At 37.7% G+C, this 22935-nt stretch overlaps 4 protein-coding genes, 1 long non-coding RNA gene and 1 other non-coding gene across 6 annotated transcripts; 3 read left to right on the plus strand and 3 right to left on the minus strand.

Moving 5' to 3' along the window:
* The first annotated feature begins 2580 nt into the window (after positions 1-2580).
* On the plus strand, positions 2581-4969 carry LOC121803092 (MAR-binding filament-like protein 1-1). Its single transcript, XM_042202801.1, has 3 exons — positions 2581-2643; positions 3294-3419; positions 4075-4969. The coding sequence occupies exons 1-3, from the start codon at positions 2629-2631 to the stop codon at positions 4744-4746; spliced, it is 813 nt and encodes a 270-aa protein (XP_042058735.1). The 5' UTR covers positions 2581-2628; the 3' UTR covers positions 4747-4969.
* LOC121803093 lies at positions 3511-4409 on the minus strand. Its single transcript, XR_006050910.1, has 2 exons — positions 4293-4409; positions 3511-3643 (listed from the first exon to the last, which is right to left on the minus strand). It is a non-coding gene; the product is annotated as an uncharacterized LOC121803093 (long non-coding RNA).
* A 268-nt stretch (positions 4970-5237) lies between the features above and the next one.
* On the plus strand, positions 5238-5311 carry TRNAR-UCG. The gene has a single exon. It is a non-coding gene; the product is annotated as a tRNA-Arg (tRNA).
* A 1640-nt stretch (positions 5312-6951) lies between these two features.
* LOC121804293 lies at positions 6952-8457 on the plus strand. The gene is made up of 4 exons (XM_042203792.1): positions 6952-6985; positions 7060-7147; positions 7229-7675; positions 7762-8457. The coding sequence occupies exons 3-4, from the start codon at positions 7403-7405 to the stop codon at positions 8455-8457; spliced, it is 969 nt and encodes a 322-aa protein (XP_042059726.1). The 5' UTR covers positions 6952-6985; positions 7060-7147; positions 7229-7402.
* A 4168-nt stretch (positions 8458-12625) lies between these two features.
* On the minus strand, positions 12626-15707 carry LOC121806006 (protein SYS1 homolog). The gene is made up of 3 exons (XM_042206069.1): positions 15112-15707; positions 14260-14486; positions 12626-13011 (listed from the first exon to the last, which is right to left on the minus strand). Exons 1-3 carry the CDS (start codon positions 15333-15335, stop codon positions 13004-13006), a joined length of 459 nt encoding a protein of 152 aa, XP_042062003.1. The 5' UTR covers positions 15336-15707; the 3' UTR covers positions 12626-13003.
* A 1844-nt stretch (positions 15708-17551) lies between these two features.
* On the minus strand, positions 17552-20991 carry LOC121804964 (probable sulfate transporter 3.4). The gene is made up of 13 exons (XM_042204698.1): positions 20582-20991; positions 20446-20494; positions 20152-20359; positions 19720-19891; positions 19561-19626; positions 19360-19473; positions 19162-19278; positions 18944-19070; positions 18577-18863; positions 18314-18504; positions 18154-18239; positions 17995-18071; positions 17552-17907 (listed from the first exon to the last, which is right to left on the minus strand). Exons 1-13 carry the CDS (start codon positions 20915-20917, stop codon positions 17764-17766), a joined length of 1974 nt encoding a protein of 657 aa, XP_042060632.1. The 5' UTR covers positions 20918-20991; the 3' UTR covers positions 17552-17763.
* Between the last annotated feature and the right edge of the window lie 1944 nt (positions 20992-22935).

Consider the following 22935-nt stretch of genomic DNA (forward strand, 5'->3'; position numbering starts at 1 on the left):
CCGTGTGCGCGAAGCACGACACCGCGAGCTTCCTACCCCTAGATTACGTGCAAAGAATGGGGGAATACACGCGCACAACTTACAATCACCCTACCTTAGAAGTGGTTCACCGCTTCAACGACTGCATCCTCAAATTCCCCAATCCTCCTACTATAGGTAGATCGGAAGAACAATCTTTCGAGCTAGACTACTCCAAGAATTGCTACGAGTGCACCACCTCGCTCTTGGATCGGGGAACGGCCTACATGTACACGTAAGTAACCTAACTCAAGATTATTAAATACTCCTTCCATCCCCCAAATATTGTTCCACTTTGACACGACACGGGTTTTAAGAAATATAATAAAAAGTTAATTGAAAAAGTTAGTGGAATGTGGGTCATACTTTTATATACTCTCATGCCCCATTAAAAATGAAACATTTTCCTTTTTGGTCTGTCCCATTAAAAATGAAACGTTTCTAAAAATGGAAACAATACTCTCTTACTTTACTCTCTCTTCATTAACTCACAAAACAACACTACATAAAATCACGTGCCGAAAATAAATGTTGAATATTTAATGGGACAGAGAGAGTATTAATTTTATAATAAAATGTGAGTAGGAAGGAGTTAGTGGAATATGAGATCCATTACTAAAAATGGTAAAAAGTGAAATGGGACAAATTTTGTGGGACGGACGGAAATAGAAAAATGGGACAAACTTTTATAGTATATAGTATGCATTTAATTTATATTGTTGGATTAATTAGAGGAAACCCTAGTTTTCATTTTATGTGATAATATTGTTTAGGGATTATTTTTTGTTGATTTAGGGATTATCTATTCTATTCAGCTGCAATGAGTGTCGTTTGAAAGCTTGCGTGAAGAGGTATTGGTACAAGAAGGTGATGAAGTGTGCTGAAGAGCAGATTGATTTTGGTGAGTATTCAATCTCTGAGAGGGAGAAGAATGCAGATTTCACTATTTTATCTGAGCAAATGTAGCTCATAATATTGCATATGCAACTTCATTTTTGTACCTTAGTGTATTTTTTGTGTGTAGACCCCACTATTATAATTGAGTTGGGCATGAGTTTTAAATGGAAAGTTAGTGAAAAAAGATAATGGAATGTGAATTTCATTTTTATATATTCATGTTATAATAAAATGTGAGTAGAACGAGGTTAATAAAATGTGGGGTCTATTATCATTTATGAAATATTCTAAATAGGACGAACTAAAATGAAAAATCAGGACTTCTAAAGTGGGGAAGAGAGAGTATTCAATTACTTAACTTCACTTTTATTGGCATTAATTGAATTAATGGTCACATATTTTAAAGAATTTTAGTGTTCTCTCGAAATTTTAAATCAAATAGTGAATCTCATATTTTACTTTATTACCAATTCCATTTGTCTATACTTTTTAGGGTAGACACTAAAAACATAATTCTAGTTGTGTGTATCTATATAAACTTATTTCCTAACTTTAGTTGAAAAAAGTATTTTCGTCAGTATTTGTTCTTAACTTGATATGAATAAAAGTGTTCAAATATTGTCACTGTAATGTACTCCTTTCCTCCGTTCCATTGAAGATGACCCACTTCCCTTTTTGATTTGTCACAATCGATGACCCATTACTAAAAATGAAAACACATTTATCTGTACTTTATTCTCTCTATTACGTTATTATCTTCACCTAACACATAAAATAAATGTGCATAAAGCTCCGTGCCGCCCAGGAAGGGGTCATCTTCCTGACGTAGGGAGTACATTTGATTGCATCATCACTCAAGGTCTCTTACTCTATTTCCATATAAAAATAATAAATATTCACAGCCAAACAGAAAATGGACTATCTATTGTGAACTATTGCGATATCAAGCATAAGGACTCTAACTATAGCACCAGTGAATTTTAATGTTCCACAATTTTAAAAATCAGTCAAAAAAACTCATTAATTTTAAATTTGTTCACAATTATTTTACGACAAAAAAAATACTTTTTTCATCATGACATAATTAAAAGCATGATTGATTTTTAAAATTGGTTGACAAATCATAATTTTATCAAACTTCATTTTTCTCCCATCAATTTTACCTTTATTTATAAAAGAGTGAACGAGTACCTATTTAGCCCTATATGCCAATATTCCCTGCAAATGGTATTTTATAAGAATAGAAATTGCAAATATGAGGCGTGACAAGTATATCGCCTGGCCTAAATATGTAGGCTACTCTTTCTAATATACCAAAAACCTTAAATTCTCACCGATTCCATACATATCTAACCTTAAACCCTAAAGATATCATCACTATGCACTCTTTTAGGTCTGAAATTGGAATATTTTGAAGCGCGAAAAAAGGAAAGTCAAACCTAGATTTACCAACTTCACTCAAACCCCACAAATAAACCCCACAAATAGTGTTTGATTCAAATGTGGAAGTAACCACTAACCACCGCCGATTTTTGTTTGCTGATCGCAATGAGCTCCGCAGCCGGAAATTCAAGCTTTTCCGCCACACCGCCGCATCTTCTTCCAAATGTTGCTCGTTGAGAATCGCAGGCGGCCATTCCTGCTCGAGGAGAGTGGCCCTTGTCATGGGTTTTGCCGTTATCCGCCTTCTCAAATTCGGGGCTCACGCTATCGATGCCTTTCCTGCAGGTTTCTTTCCCTCTTAGTTAGTTTGAGAGATTTTGTTAAGTTATTAATGCTTTGCTGAATTGCTACTTATTCTGATAGATTGTGTTCTTTTTTCTATTCATACTGATTGGTAATATCGCTGATTCGTAGGAGAGGAAGGTGACCTAATTATAGCCTGAGTGCGTTTGTTTGAGCTCCATTTTAGCTTTCCATAATCCATTTAAGCAGCTTCTTAATTGTAGTATTTGAAGTTGGCCTATGTTATTATGGTTACGTTTCAGTGGTTGGTAGTTATAGCTGCGCTGCGGAGATCTGTAAAGACACTCCCGTAGTTCTTTATGCCTGAGCTACATTAGCATGCTAGGAAAACTAAAGTAGCTTCTTTACTCAGGATTCTCTTCTTCTTATATACCGTACTGCTTACCTATGCTTAAACAATGAACCATGCTTAACATAAATTCAGATAATGCTACCCTTTTCTTGAGCCATCACTGATAAGTTTAGCTTTTCTATTTCAGAAAGTAATGAATTGACGGCAGCACATCTGAATCAAAATGAAGAGGTCTGCATCCTAGTATAAAATGAAACGATTATACAACTGCTGGTTTGGTATCTGATTCTCGTTTTTGTATGTCATCTATACGCTATCGTGCATGCTACTATCGGGGCAGGAACGTCCATCAGGGCACCCCTTCTTCTCCATTCTCAATGTACTCGGTATTCTGGGATCAGGAATTCTTGCTGCTCTTTTTGCATCAAAGAAGGAAAAGGCCATTTCAGATGCTACTGTAGAACATGCAAGTAATTTTATGAGATTTATATTGTTATTTTTTATGAGATTGATGTTAGACCACAACTGTTAGAGAGCTGGAGATAAAAGGCTAGAGATATGTTCGTTAATATATTAAATGGAACTTCATCGTCAAGAACCTACATCATCAAATGGAAACTAAGAGTAGCTAAAGGTTTACAGCCAGGAGTTTTCCTTCCTTGAAAAAACTTTCGGTCCCAAGCTACAGAGCTGAAAATCAAGAGACAGGTAACTTGTTAAGCCATAATCCCTATTAATTGAAACTGATAAGGAATAATCATACTGAGATAAAATGCATATATCATGTTTCCATGTCTAGTATTGCCTCAAGATGCCCAAAATGATGAGACTCTTGTAGTGTCGTCGTCCTCCCCCATTAAGATTGGGAATCTTTCTACGTGAGCTCTCTTAGTTTCTATGTCCCAATCACTGTATTGGCCTCATGTGTCTTGTTCTAAGCCCATTAATTTTTGAGTTAGATTCTTTTTTATGATTCACTGGCTTTCCTTGTTCGAGCACCATATAATTGTCTCTCTAGTATATTTTACATTCCTGAATGTTGTGCTATCCATAATTCAGATTTTTGTTGGTTTCTATGCTTATTCTCTCTCTCTCTCTCTCTGTGTGTGTTTCTTGTGCAGATGAAAAATATGATCAAGGAAAAAGAAGCTGCTATTATTTGTCTGGAGAAAAAGTTTAAGGAAGAACTAATAAATGAGAAAGAATGTCTAAATAAGGAATTTGGAAAAGTGAAAGCTGAGCAGCAGTTTTTAGTTAATCAACTGGAAATGGCATCATATACCATAGAAAACCTTGGTCAAGAATTGCAAAAGGAGCAAAACATAGTCGAAGAGCTTACCATCGAAGTTGATAACCTAGAACTCTGTGTTCAAAATGCTGGGAGTGAGAAAAGGCAACTCCAACAGCAGCTAAAGGAGAAGCTACATTCTGTAGGATTCTTGCAAGAAAGGATCGACTTGGTTTCACTAGATATCAAGGATAAAGAGGATACTATTTGGCATCTTAGTTGTAGACTTGCTGACAAAGATAGAGAGCTGGATCAACTCAGCTCCGTATATAAGCAGTTGGAGGATCATCTACCTAGTTTGGAGTTAGAGAACAAGCAATTGAAGAATGTGCTTTTGAGAAGATTGTGTTCGGAGCTTGAAGAAGAGGTCTGTAAAGTCCAGGCCGATTTTAGGGAAGCAAGGGAATCATTACACATGAAACTAGAGGAAGCTAAATGGGGTGCAGAAATCTTGTCCAGAGAACTAAGTTCTGCAAATGATCTCTTCAGTAAATCAAACGAATGAACACTTGGAAACCTGCAGCTGATGCCCAACAGGGGGGGAATCTGCAGCTTCAGGTAGAAGGAATACCCAACGAAGGAGAAAGGATAGATCCCAGCAAAAAGATTCATAGTTGACATTTAGAGTTTCCTGTATAAGTAGATTATAAGCTTATTTTAGAGATCTTGTACCATTTGACTCTGGAGTTTCCTGAAATTTGATTCTACTTCCCTTTTGTGCATAAAAATTGCATTTTCTTTTGTGGATGAAATGAAGTGATGTATGTTGAAAATGAAATTAGTGGTGGGATTCAGTTGAACTTGTGTGGAAAATTGATTGAAAGATGAAATTTTGGTAGGCCCTAAAATGGGATAGAATTTTATCGTATGAACATTTTATCATCCAAATAAGAATTTATGATGAGCCACAAATCGTTTTGGGCCCTCACTCTCCGACTATATAACTTAGTTAGATAATGTTATTATATATAATGTTTGTAGGAATATACACAACAAGACCGCATAGCGCAGTGGATTAGCGCGTTTGACTTCGGATCAAAAGGTCGTGGGTTCGACTCCCACTGTGGTCGACAGTTTATTTTTCATTTTTGTTTACTTTTTTCAACCTATTTAGCATTTATTTTTTCACGGGGACTGCTCATTTTTGGACTAATTCTTCTTTTGTGAAAGCATGTCAACTTACTTCCAATTTAATGAAGAGCAATAGATTAATTCCCGCATAGTGAGTGACGCATGACATTTGTGCGTCGCTATTAATGAAACGCACAAATGTTATGCGTCTTTACTGAAAGACGCACAAATAATATGCGTCTTTAATTAACACGCATATAGATTATGCGTCGATAAACGACGCATATATGTTATGCGTCGTTATTTAATGACGCATAACATATATGCGTCATTTGTTAAAGACGTATATTATTTGTGCGTCGTTAAATCGGGATTAAGAGGGCAGAATGCTCGTAATTGACAGACGACGCAGCGAGCAGCGAAGGAGGGGCGATTTCAGCGACGATTTCCGGCGATTTGAGGCGTTTTCCGACATATTTCAACCAAATACCAAACATATTTCGGTAATTATTCATCCATTTGGCTACATAAATCAATAATTGCTGAAGTTATGGAGGTTTTCCCTAATTTAGTAAAGTTAGGGTTTATATGAAATTGCTCAATTTACGGACGATTACTGTTAGTGTGTTGCTTATTTGTGTTGTTTTGTTGCGTATTTGTGTGTTTCACATGAATTTAGGGTCAATTGTAGAAGTAAGTGGTTCAATTGAAATTATATACCCAAAGTGCAGAAAATATATATATTCTTGTGCAAAAATGTGAAAATTTTAGTTATCTTATGCTATTATATGTTGGGTGAATGTTTTGAAGTAGATGGCATCTGCAAGTTCTGAACAACAGTTATGTTATGGACCTGAGGATCCATCCGTACTGTTTCATCAAAACGAACATATTTCAGCCTCATTGTTGGCGAATGGCACAACAAATGTGTTCAGAGTTCGTAGGACGGAGAGTAAGGTTTGGGCATTGCCAATACATGAAGATGTGATGCATTGGCTTGATGTTTGGGGGTTCAGAGGTGTGATTGAATGTGGAAGGCCAAGAAGGATGGACAATGACCTAATAACTGCATTGATCGAGCGATGGAGGCCTGAGACCCACTGTTTCCACCTTCCAGTTGGTGAGGTAACCGTAACCTTACAGGATGTGCAAAACCTGTGGGGTTTGAGAGCAGACGGTCGTGTTTTCACTGGCTGTGACTACCCTATTGGATATGAAGATTGGCCCAGCAAGTGTAGAGATGTGTTGGGATGGATACCTGACGCAGAAACAGAAACGAAGCACGGTGGGTTGTTGATGACGTCTCTGATCAACCAAGCGACTATGCCGTTGGGTGATGGGCTGCATGAGTATGCATACGTCCAAAGAGCACGTATACATGCTCTAATCTTGTTAGGGGGGCTTATTTTACCGGACACTACCGGGTGCAAGGTCCCCTTTATGTGGATAAATGCCTTTGACGATCCGGAAGACGTGGCTAATATCAGTTGGGGTAGTGCTGCTTTAGCATACCTGTATCATTATTTGTGTGAAGCTTCTGTAGGCAGACAGAGAAGAGATGTGGGTGGCCCTATGGTTCTCTTGCAGCTGTGGGCGTGGGAAAGAATGCCTACATTGAGGCCAGCTTTCTTGATATCGCCTACGCACACGCCGTATACCCCGTGTGGAGCCAAGTAATATTTTTTTTAAGTAACTTACTTAATTATGTATTTTTTTGGGTAACTTTTGATATTAATATTTCGTGTAGGTGGCACGGAGTTACTGAAATTGGAAATGCGCCCCAACATTCAGTAGCTCATTATCGTGATCAGTTATCATTGATTCGTCCGGGCCAGGTGAAATTTATTTTTGTTAGCTTAGCTAATGAATTAATCTAGTATGAAATTAATTGTGTGAATGATATTATGTTTTTGTAGTTTCTGTGGACACCATATACAGATTGTATCCTGCCCGATTACTGCATTGATTCGACCGCATCCTACTTGTGCGACACATATTTGGTGTGCTGGTCATTTGTCGAGGCACACGAGGCTGGACGCGTTTGCCGACAATTCAACCGCTACCAGCGTATTCCTCAGTATTGTGATAGGATGCTACATAATGCCGGACATCTGTCTAAAAGTCACCGCCGTGGGAGGAAGGGCGCCGATTGGGCTAAGGTACATAAATTCTACATTGAAGAATGGGATTTGAGACACCACAGGTTCCAAGCAAATTTTGATCATGCCACGATGACCATGGATGGTCGCATTAATCCGGGCTATATGGCGTGGTTCAATAGGATCACAGTGTCGTACCTAGTTCAACCTGTGACACAGTCAACGGTTGGGATGAACGAGTCAGCATCTTCTATGATGAAATTGGTATGTTATGTTTTTTTATATAATAATGTATTTAGTTTGAAGTTTGTATAGATTGATTGTAATGATTTTGTATTTGTGCTATCTAGGTCGAGACCATTCAGGGGATATGGCATTTGACCTCTGAACACGACACAGACCCTCGATTACGGCAGATTCGTGCAATGGCTGCTGATGCGCTTCGTACGACGGACCATACTGATGTGATGGAGTATCCAACATCGCAACGGCGAAATGTGGTCATGCCGCCACGCCCACCAACTTCTCTTCGTCATGGACTGCCGGGTGTCCGGACGGGAGGACACGGGATTACACGACAGCATAGGTTGTCGCAGCAGCAACCTCCGCAACCTGATTATGCGGTACCAGAGCCCTTGAGTCCGGAGCACGATCCCCCAGGATGGTCTCAGTTGAGTGGTGCAAGCCATGAGCCCTCGCAATGGGGAGCACGGGCATCATGTGATTCGTTCTTTGGCGGTGGGTCTGATTGGGGTGCAACTCAACCAGGGCGTGATTCATACTTTCAAAATTATCAATTTGTTGATCCTGTGGGGGAAGAAGAGGGCGGGGAAGAAGAAGAAGAAGAGGGCGGGGAAGAAGAAGAAGTCGGCGGGGAAGAAGAAGACGAAGTAATATTCCGACGAACGTCCGAGGGATCCTCACGACCAGCTATGAAGAGTTCATCAAGTATGATTGGGAGGGCTATGCACAATGTATTAAGGGGATTGTCAACAAGGAAGAACAAAGGGAAAGCTCCGACAAAGTTCACGTCTTCATCTAGATAGCTTTCGAATGTGATTCGTTCTTTCGGAATGTTCGTAAGTTGTTTTTTGAACAATTTTTGATGTGATGAAACAGGTTGGTTTAAGAATATTTTCAATGGTGCAATTTTTGAACAATTTCGGTAATATGATGTTCAAAAATCACAATTTCGGTATTGCTCAAAATCGCCCGCCCGGGCGTTTTATAACCTCAAAATCGTCCGCCCGGGCGAAGTTTCTGGAATCAACAGTTCGTTTCTCAATTCACTCGGTGACGCATAACTTTTATGCGTCGTTCCTTAGTGACGCATAAAGAGTATGCGTCGTTCCTTGGTGACGCATAACGATTATGCGTCGTTCCTTGGTGACGCATAAATGTTATGCGCCACCGGGCGATTTACGTAACACACTCTTGAGTCCAGAAACTTGTGATTTTTGAACATTTTTGAAAAATTGTTTAAACATATTTCGTTACACTTTGCCCGATGTGGTCGTACTGTGATGTTTGAACATTTTTGAGTGGGTGAAACACGTTTCGGGCATGTGGTGGTATTAAAAATACTTGTCGTAATAAAAAGCATACTAACTGTCAAAATAAAAAACATAACAATTGTCGACTAACATCTCACATATGTTGACACATACACGATAGGTATCACATCAGCCTCAAACACAAATACATAAACATAGTAGTTGATACATAAACATAACATACCACGACTTTACTGAACGGCACCGGCTGAGCAATTTCTTCGGTCATGCCCCTCTATCCCGCAATTTCTGCAACGGCGGGGAGCCCTCGGTTCATCTTCCTCATGGACATCCATTTGATTAAGTATCCTCCTTCTTCTAACGCGGCCACGCGTTCTAGGAATCAACTGCTGAGGGGTGATGCACAATTTCCATGAAGGTGCAACCTAATACTCTTCGTGTCTTGGTGCATCAAATGAAACTTGAGTATAGTACTGGGATCTCCATGTACCTAGGTAGTACTTCTCATCTATGAGGTCCATCATAACATGACCTCTGTCTCTAGCAACCGCACAAGCATGCGAACAAGGGATTCTCCACATCTGCCACTTACCACAACTGCAACTCGATTCCAAATACCTGACTATTTGAACATTGTTGCCCTTTGACACTCCTTTTACGATTCTTCCTCGAGTTCGGACATGGTACTTCCCAACATCTCGGTCAATGACAGTGATGTAATGTTTTCGCCCCTTTGAGTCATTCTTAGCAAGTTTGTCCCTCGCCCATGGGGTTAATTCACCTTCGGTGTGTTCGATTGTTGTCTTCTTCTCCACCCACCATTTCACCGTCCTCCAAAATGTCAAATCAACCAACGCTCTAATCGGCAACTCTCTCACACCCCTCAAGACGTTATTGTAGCACTCCGACATGTTTGTTGTGGCCACCCCCCACCTAAGTCCACCATCGTAGCACAGTGACCAACATTCTTTTGTAATCCTATTTAACATTCGAACCGCACCACTGTTGACATCATATAGTGCTCGACGTCTTCTGGCAAATTTACGTTCCTGAGAACTTACCCCCAACTTCCATATAATGGCCTTCACATTGGGACCCTTGTGCTTCTTCAACACATTTGCCCTAACATGAAGCAAACAAAATTTGTGGTGTATCTGCGGGGCCCTTGTCATGATTTCAGACTCCATTGCATTCAAGAGTCCTTTATGCCTATCTGATATAATGCACACCTCCCGCTCGTATTTCACCACATGAGTTCTGACATGATCCATAAACCACGACTAACTGTCATTGGTTTCTTCATCCACCACAGCATATGCAATAGGCAAGCATGTCTTGTTAGCATCAAAACCACAAGCAACAAGCAACTTACCTTTAAATCTTCCTCGGAGGTGAGTCCCGTCAACTGTTAACACCGGTGCGGCCTTCTGGAACGCATGTATTGCAGGCCCAAATGCCCAGAAAACATAGTTGAACACCATTGTACGCCTCTGACTCAACAGATCGTTATGCTTCCACTCAACAATTGTGCCCATATTCTGTGACTGGAGTTCCAACATGTAGCTTGGCAACTGCCTAAACGATTCCTCCCATCCACCGTATACAAACTCTATAGCCTTTCTCTTTGCATACCACGCCTTCTTATAACTGATTAACACACCAAATCTGTCTTGAACATCAGCTATTATGGAGAAGACCTTGAAATCGGCACATTGTCGCACATGATGTCGAATCAACAGAGCTATCATTGGGGATGAAAAGTTAGCATGATCTCTATTAGCACGATGGCCTATACAAGTATGTCGATTCTTCCACTTCCTAACTTCCCACATATCGTCATGCGACCTTTGTGTAACCGAAACCTCCCACTTACATTCCCTCGCCTTTTCAGCGTCGGTGGTGCTGATGATGCCTGCCCCTGTTACTGTCGTTCCTGCTGGAAATTTGCATACAGCATGCCACCTTCTTAGTTTGCTCTCGACAACCTTAAACTGTTTTTCATTCCACAAACTCCACATAGTAATAGCAGTCTTCACGTGTAGCTTGGAATCGAATTTTGTTCCCAACACAATCCGATGCGGCTCATTCTCATTCCAATACAAAAGGCTGTGTTCATTACCACCCACATCATCCGATACTCCAGAAGGACGACTTGGTAATTCACGAAAGAATCTAAACCCACTAGGATTGTATTCCGGAAGTGGTTGTTCACCTTGCATAACAGGTTTACATGGTACTATCTCATCATCAGAACTAGCACCGACATCATCAGCACCATCACCATCACTGAGATCGGGGTCTGCCTCTGTCTCAGATAGTGGCCTTGGCTCAGCAAGATCATCTGCAGCATCGACCTCATCATTCAATCCAACCCCAACATCAGCAACATCTACAACATCTAAAACATCTCGCTGCTCATTCATACTACGATCAAAGCTCATTTGGTCCACCCTCGCAGATGAACCAATACCACAGTCAAAACTCATTTGTTCAAACCTCGCAGATGCTCCAATACCATAATCAACAACTGGTGGGATTTCTGCACTCCTCACCGGTGAATACTCAACAAATAATTCAATACACCCACTTGAATTTTGAGCATTGTTGAACATAAACATCACACTGTCATCATTGCAAATCAGAGAACATGTATAACTCATACCGGAAGCAACGACTATACATTGTCTCCATAATAATTCAATTGTGTGTTGGTTCATATCTATTCCCATCGCATCACAGATCATTGCTACCAATTCAGAATAGGAAACACCTGAATTTAATATGATGGAGCTCCTCGGACGAGGTGGTTCATAACCAATACCCATATGTGGTAGTTGAACTACTCTACCACCCCAATACAAACTCACAAATACTTGCATGATTTCTGCATCAAAGACATTTAACACAACGACAATTAAGGACATTTTTCCTACAAGCCCTAATTTGTATAAATTGGGTCAAACTAACAAATGAAAGCACAATAAACATGAATAATGTCGAATGTAGCTAAATTGATTAACAAATTACCGGATCTTATGGAAAAATCGCCGAAAATCGCCTGAAAACGCCGGAAATCGCCGAGAGAGGAAATGAAAGTGTGTGTATGTTCGTCCTGTGATCTGCGTGTGCCTGGAGGGGGTTAAAAGCCGATTTAACGACGCATAATGTTTGTGCGTCGTTCAATAGCGACGCATAACCCTTGTGCGTCGTTCAATATCGACGCACAATCCTTATGCGTTGTTAAGCGACGCATAATCCTTGTGCGTCATTAATTAACGACGCATAAGGATTGTGCGTCGATATTGAACGACGCACAAACATTATGCGTCACTCCCTCAATTAGAATGAATCTATTCTCCTTCATTATTTTGGAATTCCATTAACTTCTTAGCACAAAAGAAGAAAGAGCTCGCTCATTTTTTCAGTTTTTATGACTTTTAAATTTTTTAAATAAATTTATAAGTTAGACAACCACATCACAATTCACATATTCAACTAGCATTGAGTTTATCATTTTTTGAGTTTAACACTTCCGAGACAAATTTAAAAGTTAGACAACTTCACAATTCACACAATCAAACCCATAATCTAACAGTATATTATAGGTTGGCAGATTTTTTTCTCACACACACACACACAAAATACTGTCAACCAAAGTTGTAATCTAACAGTAAATTCAACAATAAATGGAGGTGGAATATGAAGAAAACACACAGGTTAATCAGATATAGAACCGAACCCAACACGACCCTACATCTCAAATAGCCAGGGAAGGCCGTCATTGGCCCGCCCCAACAGTTTAGACCAACTCTGCACCAGTAACGGCTCTGAAATTTAGTTGCTACATGAAATGAAGATGTGACTATACTACGCAAAAGTGTTGGGACTCCAAATTTATTACATACTTCAGCCGTTTCAGTATACCTGAAGCCCAGATGCACTAGGCCTCACTATAACATGCATTAACCTTCATAACTTCTGCCGGAAAAAGTTGCTCTTAATGAATATGCCCCATCCGTACGAACTTTAATTGCCTTCTCATGAGCAGCAGCTTCACAAGACTCGTGCCTCCAGTTCATCAAGCACCTGCACAAGTTCGATAAGTTTATTATGATTGTATCTTTCTGATACACACCCAACTTTGGTGTATTACAAAAGCAACTGAAAGGGTAGGGGAGTGGTGAGTCTTCAATGCAATCATTGTTATTATCATTAGTAGATGACAGTTATATGAAGGTGGAGGGGTGTTTCCATGCAACCATTATCACTATCTTTATCATTTCTATGAATAAGAGACTTTTGCAATTCCCTGTAAAAACTACTATATAATTGTCTCTAGAAGTTAGAGATAATATCAATTGTCTATCATTGTAGCTGTGAACGGCATCAGCAGAGGCTTTCTTGTAGGTAAGAGGGTTTTCCCTTATTGGAAAGAGTTTTCTATTTACTTTCTTGTTCTATCCTAATTGTTTTCAATCAAGTTATCATGGAGGCAGTGCGCTATGCTACTTATGCCGACATATTATCAAGAATCAGCGGGCCACCCGCCTTCCACTCTGTATCACTTTCAGTGAGGTTGCATAGTTATCCGATAATTGCAGGGCAGTAGCAAAGATTCTGATATGACATAGGCTGAAACAATATCCAACTATACTAGTAAACATATATTTTATCACTCAGTGTTTTTTGCTTTATTTTTTCTTTTAACTTTCTCCCATGTTCTTTAATTTACAACAAGTACTAATAATTTTAGTGATCTTCGCTCAATGATGTTTCGGACATCTCCACTTTGTCAAGCTTGAATAAAATCTTTTACTAATTACAAAGGAAATCACAGCCTAGTGATCCTATCATCTGTGTGTCCTGTTTATGCCACTCTTCCCTTCTTTTCTTTTGCCTTTTGTTTTCTGAGTTTTGGTAGAAGGGTAAACTTCATACGACTTCAGGATGAATTCCTAAATATGACTCCAAGGACCACGCAGGTATCTCGATTGGAAAATCACAACAATGTTTTAAATCTTTCAGAATTAATGTACATATGAGGACCTCAATTAGGTAATCTGACTGCCAAGTGGCAACAGCTAGGTTAAATTTTTTTATCTCGATTCTCTGAAACATGCATATTCATGAATATTGATATAGATATGTATAAACAACTGACGGGAGGACAAGTAATCACAATTCATAAGCTGACAATAAAAGCAATAATGCGAGGTGAAAGTAACTAATATAAACCAATCAGAGATGTGAGTTTTAACAACAATGGAGTAGCAATCAAGTACATATTTCAATTGTTGTCTCAGTGTAATAGATGAGGGCAGAGAAATGGCTTACTTGACCGAAGTCTTGATATAGGAATTTCTCGCATTTCACGTCTCATGCACAGATATTCACCTAATAACGCCATTACTGCAAGACCAGTAAGGTTAACAACCCACCATGTTATTGATGCTGGCCAACCTCCATATATAGTGCAAATGAAGAGGTGAACGATATAAAGGGTAGCGCAAAAATCCAAGCACTTCTTCGCCCTTTCAACTAAATAGACTAGAAAACCAGCTCTGTATCAAGCAAATGGAATAAACAGTCAAGAACAGACCTTTAGATTTACTGCATGAGTCCAACTTATTCAAATCAAAGACCATTCCAGCATGCTTCTGGTGGAATTCTCCACATATAAACAGATTCATATTCAATAATGAAGTTAGGCAACTATGCTAATGTAAGAAACACAGAACCTTCGACTTTTTTTATATTTAAAACTAAACACCCTTCGGTTACTTATCAAAATTATTCTCTAGGATCATCATTTTTTTCTTCCCCAGTGGAAGGCAGTATTCAAGTTAGCGAAGAAGATAGTGTACATAGTCTAAAATCAGCAAACACGCCCAAATTTATCAAAAATTCTTCCTTTTTCTTCAAATGTATAGATCTAAGCAATGTCACCTAAATTAACATTCACAACACGCCCCTAAATTACCCTTTTTCTTACACAACAAAATGGCAGTATCTTAACCATTCATCAGAAGAACTAACAATACCATATAGATACTAATCTCCTGCACTTAATTTAAGCATTATAACCTAATGACAGATCAAGGTGAACTTAAACAGCTGCTGCATAAGGCTATAGATGCCACCAAACCATAAATGAAATCAACAAATTGCATCAGAAATCAAACTTACCCAGCAATAGAGCTGAAAAAAATGGAAGACATGACACCCCAACCAATAACTGTAGAGGCATCAACCGTGGCATAATCAAAGAAATACACAAGGCTCATCTTCGAAACCCGAGTGCCAACCAGAATCGACAAAAACACCCCCAGAGCCAGGTAGTACAGGCATTGGAGGCACACGATTTGCGCCACTATCAGCCATGGATCCCATACCACTGAACCATAGAACATGACTCAATTCTTCTTTTATCCCTCCCCTTCTACCTCGATTCCCCAGCAATTCAAACTTTTTTCCGATTTTCACTCGGAAGTTGAGTGAAAAATCAGAAGCTAGGTTTCAATTCAGCAATTGGACTGAACCGTGATGCAATTTTGGGGAATTTGCAATTCGTTAATTGGTGTGACTTTGAACAGGATAACCTAAAATTTGAAGATTAACTCGGCGAAGAAGGAATTTTGTAGGATTTAGATAGAAATCGAAGTAATTGAATGCGCGTACCCACTGCAGATTTGGGATCAGATTGAGGAATTATCAAGAATTTAGGAATCCGAGCTGTGAAGGAGAGAAGAGGTCTGTTTGGTTAATGCTGATTCAAGAAATTGTTTTTGCTTAATCTGTTTGAAGACTTAAATTAAAATAATCACGAATAATACTCCTATATTAGTTGGTAAAATGATTCCAATCCAATTAATATTTCACCAATTTGATTAATTGGTAATATTATTCTGATCCAATTAGATTGAAATTATTATTGATTACATTTTAATTAAACATTGCATTTTTCTAGAATAACGAGAACTGGTATAATTTACTTTATCTATTTAAATTTTTTGGGCACCTTACTCAAATTATTATAAAAAGATGAAATAGAGAAACTCATCCACTTTAGTGTTAGTTGAGTAACTTTCAATTATTATTTCCACCTGACCAATATTCATATTCATCTTCTGGAATTTAATACATGGATTGAAGCAACATTTACAATAGAAGAACCCAAACACTATTAATTTAAAGAGTAATGATTTAGAGACATAATGTCTCTATGCCATAATGCCCTACATAAACTTAATTAAAATATGGACTAATATACCCTTATGTTATTTTGAAAAGATATATTTTAGACTTATGATAATTAGATTAAAGCATGCTTATTATTCTCATATTTACTGTATTCATGATTTTAATTAAAGACATTATTTTTTTAAAGCTATTATTTTATAAATAAATTATTGATTTAGATTATAAATTAATTGTTATAATATTAATATTACACCACGTAACCATATTTTTATACTCCTTTAATTGTAAAATAATTTGATATTTTAATATAGCACGATATGTTTATTTAATCATTTTACACTTTAATATTTAATTTTTTTTGTTTGTGTTATTTCTTTTGCTTGTGTTATGTAGCAAAACAAAGCTTCATTTGGAGGTCATATTAATGTCACTGTATTATAAATTTAATGAGATTCTATTTATATAGAGTTCAACTAAAATATTCCAAAATTTTGAAATTTTAAGAAATTAAAATTTAAAAAGTAAAAAATTAAAATACAAATTATAAAATCAAAACAACAAACTCAATTAGTATTATGAAAGTATTTTTATGATGTAATGGATTAAATTATGAACTCTAATATTTTATGAAGAACGTGTGATTATTTTTTTCTTATCGAAATTCAATATAACAATCTTAAAATTGAGTTTAAAGAAATGAAAATTTTTGAAAGTGAAGAATTAAAAGTAAAATTATGAAATTCTTAAAATAAAAATTGTAAGCTCCATTAGTAATCTTGTAGTAGTGTGAGTATCAAATTTTAGTTTCTATAAATTCTTAAATATTTTCTTTATTTTGAACCTTCAAAAAATAACTACATATGTTAACTCATATATTGAATATTTCAAATATATAATTAATATTTTCTCTTTTTAATTTTATTTTTGAAAAGTAAAGATATACTAGAACTTATTAAAATTTATATATTGGAAAGTAAAGCTATATAACCTTATTACAATTTGGATTTTAGAAATTAAATACTCTATATAGTATTAAATTTGGAAAGTAAATGTAGATAATTAATGTTCCACTATGATTATATACAAATAAACCGTTTCATACATGTAGGGGTAGCAAGGTAAATGTACATAAAACAAATTTAATGACAAATAAATTATAATGTACAATTACTTCTTAATCCCTATGGCAATGCCATTATGTTTCTAAAACATTTTTCTAATTTAAATTAATTGTATCACAGTTCACACATTTGATTTTTTTATTTGCATTTGAATTTCTTAAGATCCCAATTCATTCTGCCAATTTAAGTTAAATTGTTTCTTTTGATAAAAGACCTCTTAAAATTGAGTTTATGTTTGGCTTGAAGTTTCAAATTCTTGAATCAAAATATTTATTTTGAGAAATAGTCAAAATGCAAACGGTAGCTAGAAGCAAAGGTAATAATAAATTAATTATAAGAGAAAATAGTTAAACTACAAAACTTCTCAAGACTATCTAGGTACATTTTGAGCAAATTGCCTTTGCATACATTTTGATAAATATTGCTTCAACTTTTCTTGCACAAAACAAGAACTCCTTCATCCTACTCATATTTTTTTGTGTGTGTGTATGTGTGGCTGTGAAGCCATTGTTGATGTTCAAGACTGAGATTTCCACGCAGACGAAATGTCAGCAACGGCTTCCCCAACACTAAGATACAGCCCTTCCAATCCAAAGGATTCCAAGATGTGGGATTCATGCAGTTTCTCCATCACACTCCCAACAGGATTCACCAAAACAAGCTGCGTTATGATGCAGAAAAAGAAGATTCAATACGACGTGGAATTCAAGGCGAAAACGCTTGGAGAATAGCAAGAAATGCTGCTTACCTTGAGTGATCTTTTCTCCAGCATCTTCCTTAGTTCACTAATTGTGTCAATTCCACTTGTGTCTATTGCTGTCACAGCTGATCAAGATAAAAATTGTTTGTGTTAGAATCTATTATGTAAAGAAATTTATGTGAGTTTTTTTTATATACTAATACTAACCAGTCATATCTAGTATCACACATTTCAAGTTGCTTTTGTTGTTTGATGACAGCCACTCTTCCTCCTCTCTGATCCATCGCAGTATCCTGCATTGCACGGTTGAGATTAGACGTGTCGTTCTAGACAGTGTGTGATGTAGGAACACGGCTTTATTTCTTACCTCTCTTGTAAATAGGTGGAATTTGCAAAGTAGATAGGTGCCTCAACTGCCATGATCAAGAACGAAGGAACTCTAACAGCTTCTCTGTATTGAGTGAGGTTCTGATATATCTGAGTTCTTGGAATGTTTCCGAGCACAACCGTGTTTGGCCTTGTCACGTGTAGCAAGATCTTGAAAACCGAAACTCCAACCTGAAATTTGTTCCTAATAGTCAGCATCATTTAAGGAAATTCTTACAAGTTGAGGTGTGAACAAAGACTTACTGCTATTGCAAGACCAAGAGGCACGGAGATGAACAGAACGCCGAAGAAGGAGCACAAGCAAGCCAAGAAATCAAGTTTGTCGACTTTCCACAGCTTGTACGCTGCTTGGTAGTCGATTAGGCCGACCACAGCAGTGATGATGATGGCTGCCAAGATGAGATTGGGAGTGTAGTAGAACAACGGCATGAGGAATAGCAGTGTCACGAGCACTGCTGCAGCCATTACTATGTTTGAGACGACAGTCTTTGCACCAGCGTTGTAGTTCACAGCTGATCGCGAAAATGACCCTAGAAACAGACAAATCATCATCAGCACACTATGTCATGAAGAAGCATAGCTGAAGATGAAGGAATCAAGAAATATATACCGGTGGTAACGTAGCAAGACGAGCAAGAGCCAGCCATGTTCATTAGGCCAATGGCCATCATTTCTTTGTTCCCATCAACTTGGTAGTTTTTCAGACTAGCAAATGTCCTTCCAACTGCAATCCCTTCCTACAAATTCCCAAATGCAAAATGTTACTCCTATATAATTTCTGACTTTAATTTTTTGTTCTTTTTTAGGCCTTGATCTTTGAGAACATACTGTGAGTGAAAGTATTCCGGTTATGATTCCAGTTTTGATTGCTAAAGCAAGATGAGGGCCATCGAAATACAACATGTTCGAAGAAGGTGGATTCAGACCCTTGGGCAAATTTCCTATCTGCATAAACAAGAGATTCAAATCAACATTTTTACTCATGAGTTCGATCCGAATACGAGGAGAAAACTGCAGAGTGCTTACGGTCTTGATCCCGTGCAGTTTGGATTTGAAGCAGACAACTAGAATGGTTGATAGAATAACTGATGCTAACGGAGCAGCTGCTGAAACCCAAAACAGTTTAGGCTTTCTCATGCTCTGCATTCACAATTGATACTCAAACCGTCACAAACGAGTCAGGAAAAACCAAGCAACCAACCATGTAAGATGATCACAGCCACTTACAATTTGCCTTGTTATCAGCAACAGCGCCAGAAAACCAACTCCCATCACAATGGTTTGCCAAGACCACTACAGGCACGAAATAGCTTATCGATCAGTTATGTTGTTTAGCTAGATATGATAATCATTTAAGAGAAGGCCATCTTTAGCTAGAGATTCTACCTCATCTATTTGATGGAAGGCAGAAGACAACACCGGAACCAGTTGCATTTTGGTAGTGAAATGGACTATCCCAAGCAGCCCTTTCAACTGCTGCAGCGAGACGATCACTGCAGCGCCAGCCATGAAGCCAACAAGCGTCGCCTTTGACAGAAAATCGATAACAAATCCCAATCTGCAAATTCACACCATTCTTCAAGTCAATACACAACTTTTGACAACTGCTTATACTATATCCAAAAGGGCAAAAGCATCTTCATAGCTGCAGAATCTCTTCAATCATTCATAGTTAGACTACTTTACAAAGCATAAACATCTTCACTAATCCAGGCCATTCATTGTGCTTATAGTGGATTGATTCTTGAACAACACTTTATCCAAAAGACGTTCCCCATTTCGCAAAGTAAACATAACTTTTTTGAGATTTTCACTCACCGTAAAAAGCCAAGAGAGGCCTGAAACACCCCTGCAAAGAATGTAGCTGTGAAAGCCAGCTTAAGGTAGAGCACCGGCTCGTCGTTGTAGGAAACTGTTTCGCTGAGCATTGTCCCCATCACAAGCGAAGCTATGGAGACAGGGCCGACCGCGAGATGCCTGGAGCTCCCAAGAACTGAGTATATCAATGGAGGCACGAAACTCGAATCTGCACCACAAATTCAACATTCTCACCACACAATTTCTCAAAAAAAAAGATGAATTTAGAAGTCTTGATGCTTTTTTATCACTTACATAAACCAATAATCGGCGGCAGATTCGCTAGCTTCGCATAACTTATACCCTGCATATATCATCCAAGAATAAATCACAATCACAATCAAGAAAAGTCATAATTTGTGAAGGAATGTTTTGATTTATGATTACACACCTGAGGAATGGCGAGGCTGGCAATGGTGAGGCCGGAAACGACGTCGGATTTGAAGAGGGCGAGGGTGTAATTGGGGGCCCAGTGGAAAATGGGGAAGAAGAACTGCAGGCCTAAAACCAGCTTGTGGAGCCAAGGCTGATCCTTGAACTTGTGGAAGGGATCGTCGGGGAAGAAGATCTCGGAGAGGCGGTGGCGGAGCTTCTGCGCCGTGGTTTTGAGCGGCGGGAGGCAGACTCGGTGGACCTCCGTTGCCGGCATTTGGATTGCGATTGCCGGCGGCGGCGGCGGCGCTTCGGGGTCTGAGAAATCCTCGACCCTGTTGGAGTTTAAGCCCATTTTGTCGGATTTGAGGGAACCGCCGCGGCGGTGGTGGTTGGGATCAGTTGAAGTTGCGGTTGGAGAGTGTTAGTGAAGAGTGAAGGTGATGAGATGGTTTGTGAGAGAAGGTTGGCCTTTTATAGGAGCCACATTCTGCATGGTTTCAAAATAATGCTAAATTACTATTTTGGACCCAAAGTCTTGAGCTACTTTTTATTTTTGTTTATCAAACACTTTAATGCTACTCCCTAGTTTTTATTTAATTTTATACATTTTTATTAAATCGAAATTTGATCACATCAATTGCAAAACCACCACAATCTGTAATATCGAGCTCTTTCCTCATCTTCTAACTTTTAGCGGTGTAACCGTATCGATCATTTATCGTCAGTGGTTATATGAAGTCTTCAAAATTATATATGAAATTAAACAAACCAATCATCCATCAAATTCGCAAATTCAAATGAAAAAATAATAATAACTACAGAAAATAATTAAATCACGGATCTTAGCTGCCCCAAGCAAAAACAAAAAAAAACAAAGAAAAGAAGAAAATATAGAGCAGTAAAATTCGCATGCATGGTCATGTACCATTATTGCATTTTTTTATGTATAATCATATGCAGTTTCTGTTTTATGCATATTATTATTTTTTATTTTATAATAAATTGAATTACATATATCCTTACTACGATAAAACAAGGTACATCAACCTTAAGATTGCTAAATATTATGGACTGCAGAATTGTGAGATGAACTTATGAGACTGATACTCCTCTAGTGCGTAGAATTAAGGCTTGAAGATAATACTACTAATAAAGAATATGAAAAGGTAATAAATTTTATATTTTGAAATAGATCATAACAGCACCAGTTTATAAAGTGCATGCACTTTTGACTATTTGACTGATTACCATTATTCTCAACACTCGTTCAACAAGGATGAATTTTAAAATTTACCCTTTATTTTTAGTTGGACAAAGCTAGTAGTGGATAGTCGGTAGGAGCGTTTTCTCGAAAATATAACTAGCCAATAGACATACGTTTTTTTCCATTTTGGATACGATTAAAATCTTATAAAAATCTGTCTCACATCGAGTTGGTAATGATCATATCTTATTTTTATAAGAGTGGATAACTCTAACTCTTTATGAGGCCTTTTAAGGAAGTAAATAGCCTATTTATAATATGTTATCAGAGCAGCTAAGTCGATGATGAATTTCTCTTTGTATCTTATCTACCTCACGAGTGGAAGATCAGCGTCAATCCAGCCCACATTGATGATGAGTGAGTGACCCTTTTCTAATAGATGCAATATCGATGATAAGTGAGTGACCCTTTCTAATAGATGCAAAACTTGTTGCTCGAACCAGCAAGCTAAAAGTAAAAGTTAAAATTCAAAAAAATAAAGAAATAACTTGAAAGTTTCATGATAACTATATGCATACAACATAAACTACTAATCTATTGAAAAAAAATAAAAGAAATGATGAATTAAACTAACCAAGACTCATTTCATCTAGTTGATCGACTCGAAGCAATTCAACTAAACAAACAACAAATCTGGCCAAGAGACCTGAATTTAGCAAATTCAAGAAAATCTGAATTGTGTATGATCCCTTGTGCCTATCATTCTTTTAATGTTGCTCTTTTAATTATTCATTTATTCCGGTGAAAAGCGAAAATTTAGGCTCCAACCTTTAATCCACGTGCCTACGGCCATTGGTTTTTATTCTTGAACTCCCAATTGAATTCAAAAGCCTTGAAAAATTGCTTTATTTCAAATTATCGAAACACACCATGCAATGATATTATAGCAAGTATACCATAGGTATCCAAACTTTCTTACAAAACCTTCAACATGCTTCTACTATTCTTAAAATCGAAAAGAAAATGAAATGGAAATAAAACATCTTAAAATCTCTAAAAATTTGGCCCACATACCCTTAAGAGACCTTTTAAGGAGATGAATCACTCATTTCTAATAAATGCAAAACTTGTTGCTCGAACCAGCAAGTTAAAAATACAAGTTAAAC

The sequence above is a fragment of the Salvia splendens genome, chromosome 5 (genome assembly GCF_004379255.2).
Source record: "Salvia splendens isolate huo1 chromosome 5, SspV2, whole genome shotgun sequence".
Taxonomy (NCBI): domain Eukaryota; kingdom Viridiplantae; phylum Streptophyta; class Magnoliopsida; order Lamiales; family Lamiaceae; genus Salvia; species Salvia splendens.

Excerpts from the sequence above, each read along its gene's own strand:
- LOC121803092 (XM_042202801.1), top strand. Across the intron at positions 3,420-4,074 it reads CAGATGCTACTGTAGAACAT|ATGAAAAATATGATCAAGGA; the intron begins GCAAGTAATTTT and ends TTTCTTGTGCAG.
- LOC121804293 (XM_042203792.1), top strand. The coding sequence starts at position 7,403 with ATGCTACATAATGCCGGACATCTGTCTAAAAGTCACCGCCGTGGGAGG. Across the intron at positions 7,676-7,761 it reads CATCTTCTATGATGAAATTG|GTCGAGACCATTCAGGGGAT; the intron begins GTATGTTATGTT and ends TGTGCTATCTAG.
- LOC121806006 (XM_042206069.1), bottom strand. The coding sequence starts at position 15,335 with ATGTTCTATGGTTCAGTGGTATGGGATCCATGGCTGATAGTGGCGCAA. Across the intron at positions 14,487-15,111 it reads TTTTTCAGCTCTATTGCTGG|AGCTGGTTTTCTAGTCTATT; the intron begins GTAAGTTTGATT and ends TGCTTGATACAG.
- LOC121804964 (XM_042204698.1), bottom strand. The coding sequence starts at position 20,917 with ATGGGCTTAAACTCCAACAGGGTCGAGGATTTCTCAGACCCCGAAGCG. Across the intron at positions 19,627-19,719 it reads CCTTCCATCAAATAGATGAG|TGGTCTTGGCAAACCATTGT; the intron begins GTAGAATCTCTA and ends TCGTGCCTGTAG. Across the intron at positions 19,474-19,560 it reads TGCTGATAACAAGGCAAATT|AGCATGAGAAAGCCTAAACT; the intron begins GTAAGTGGCTGT and ends TTGTGAATGCAG.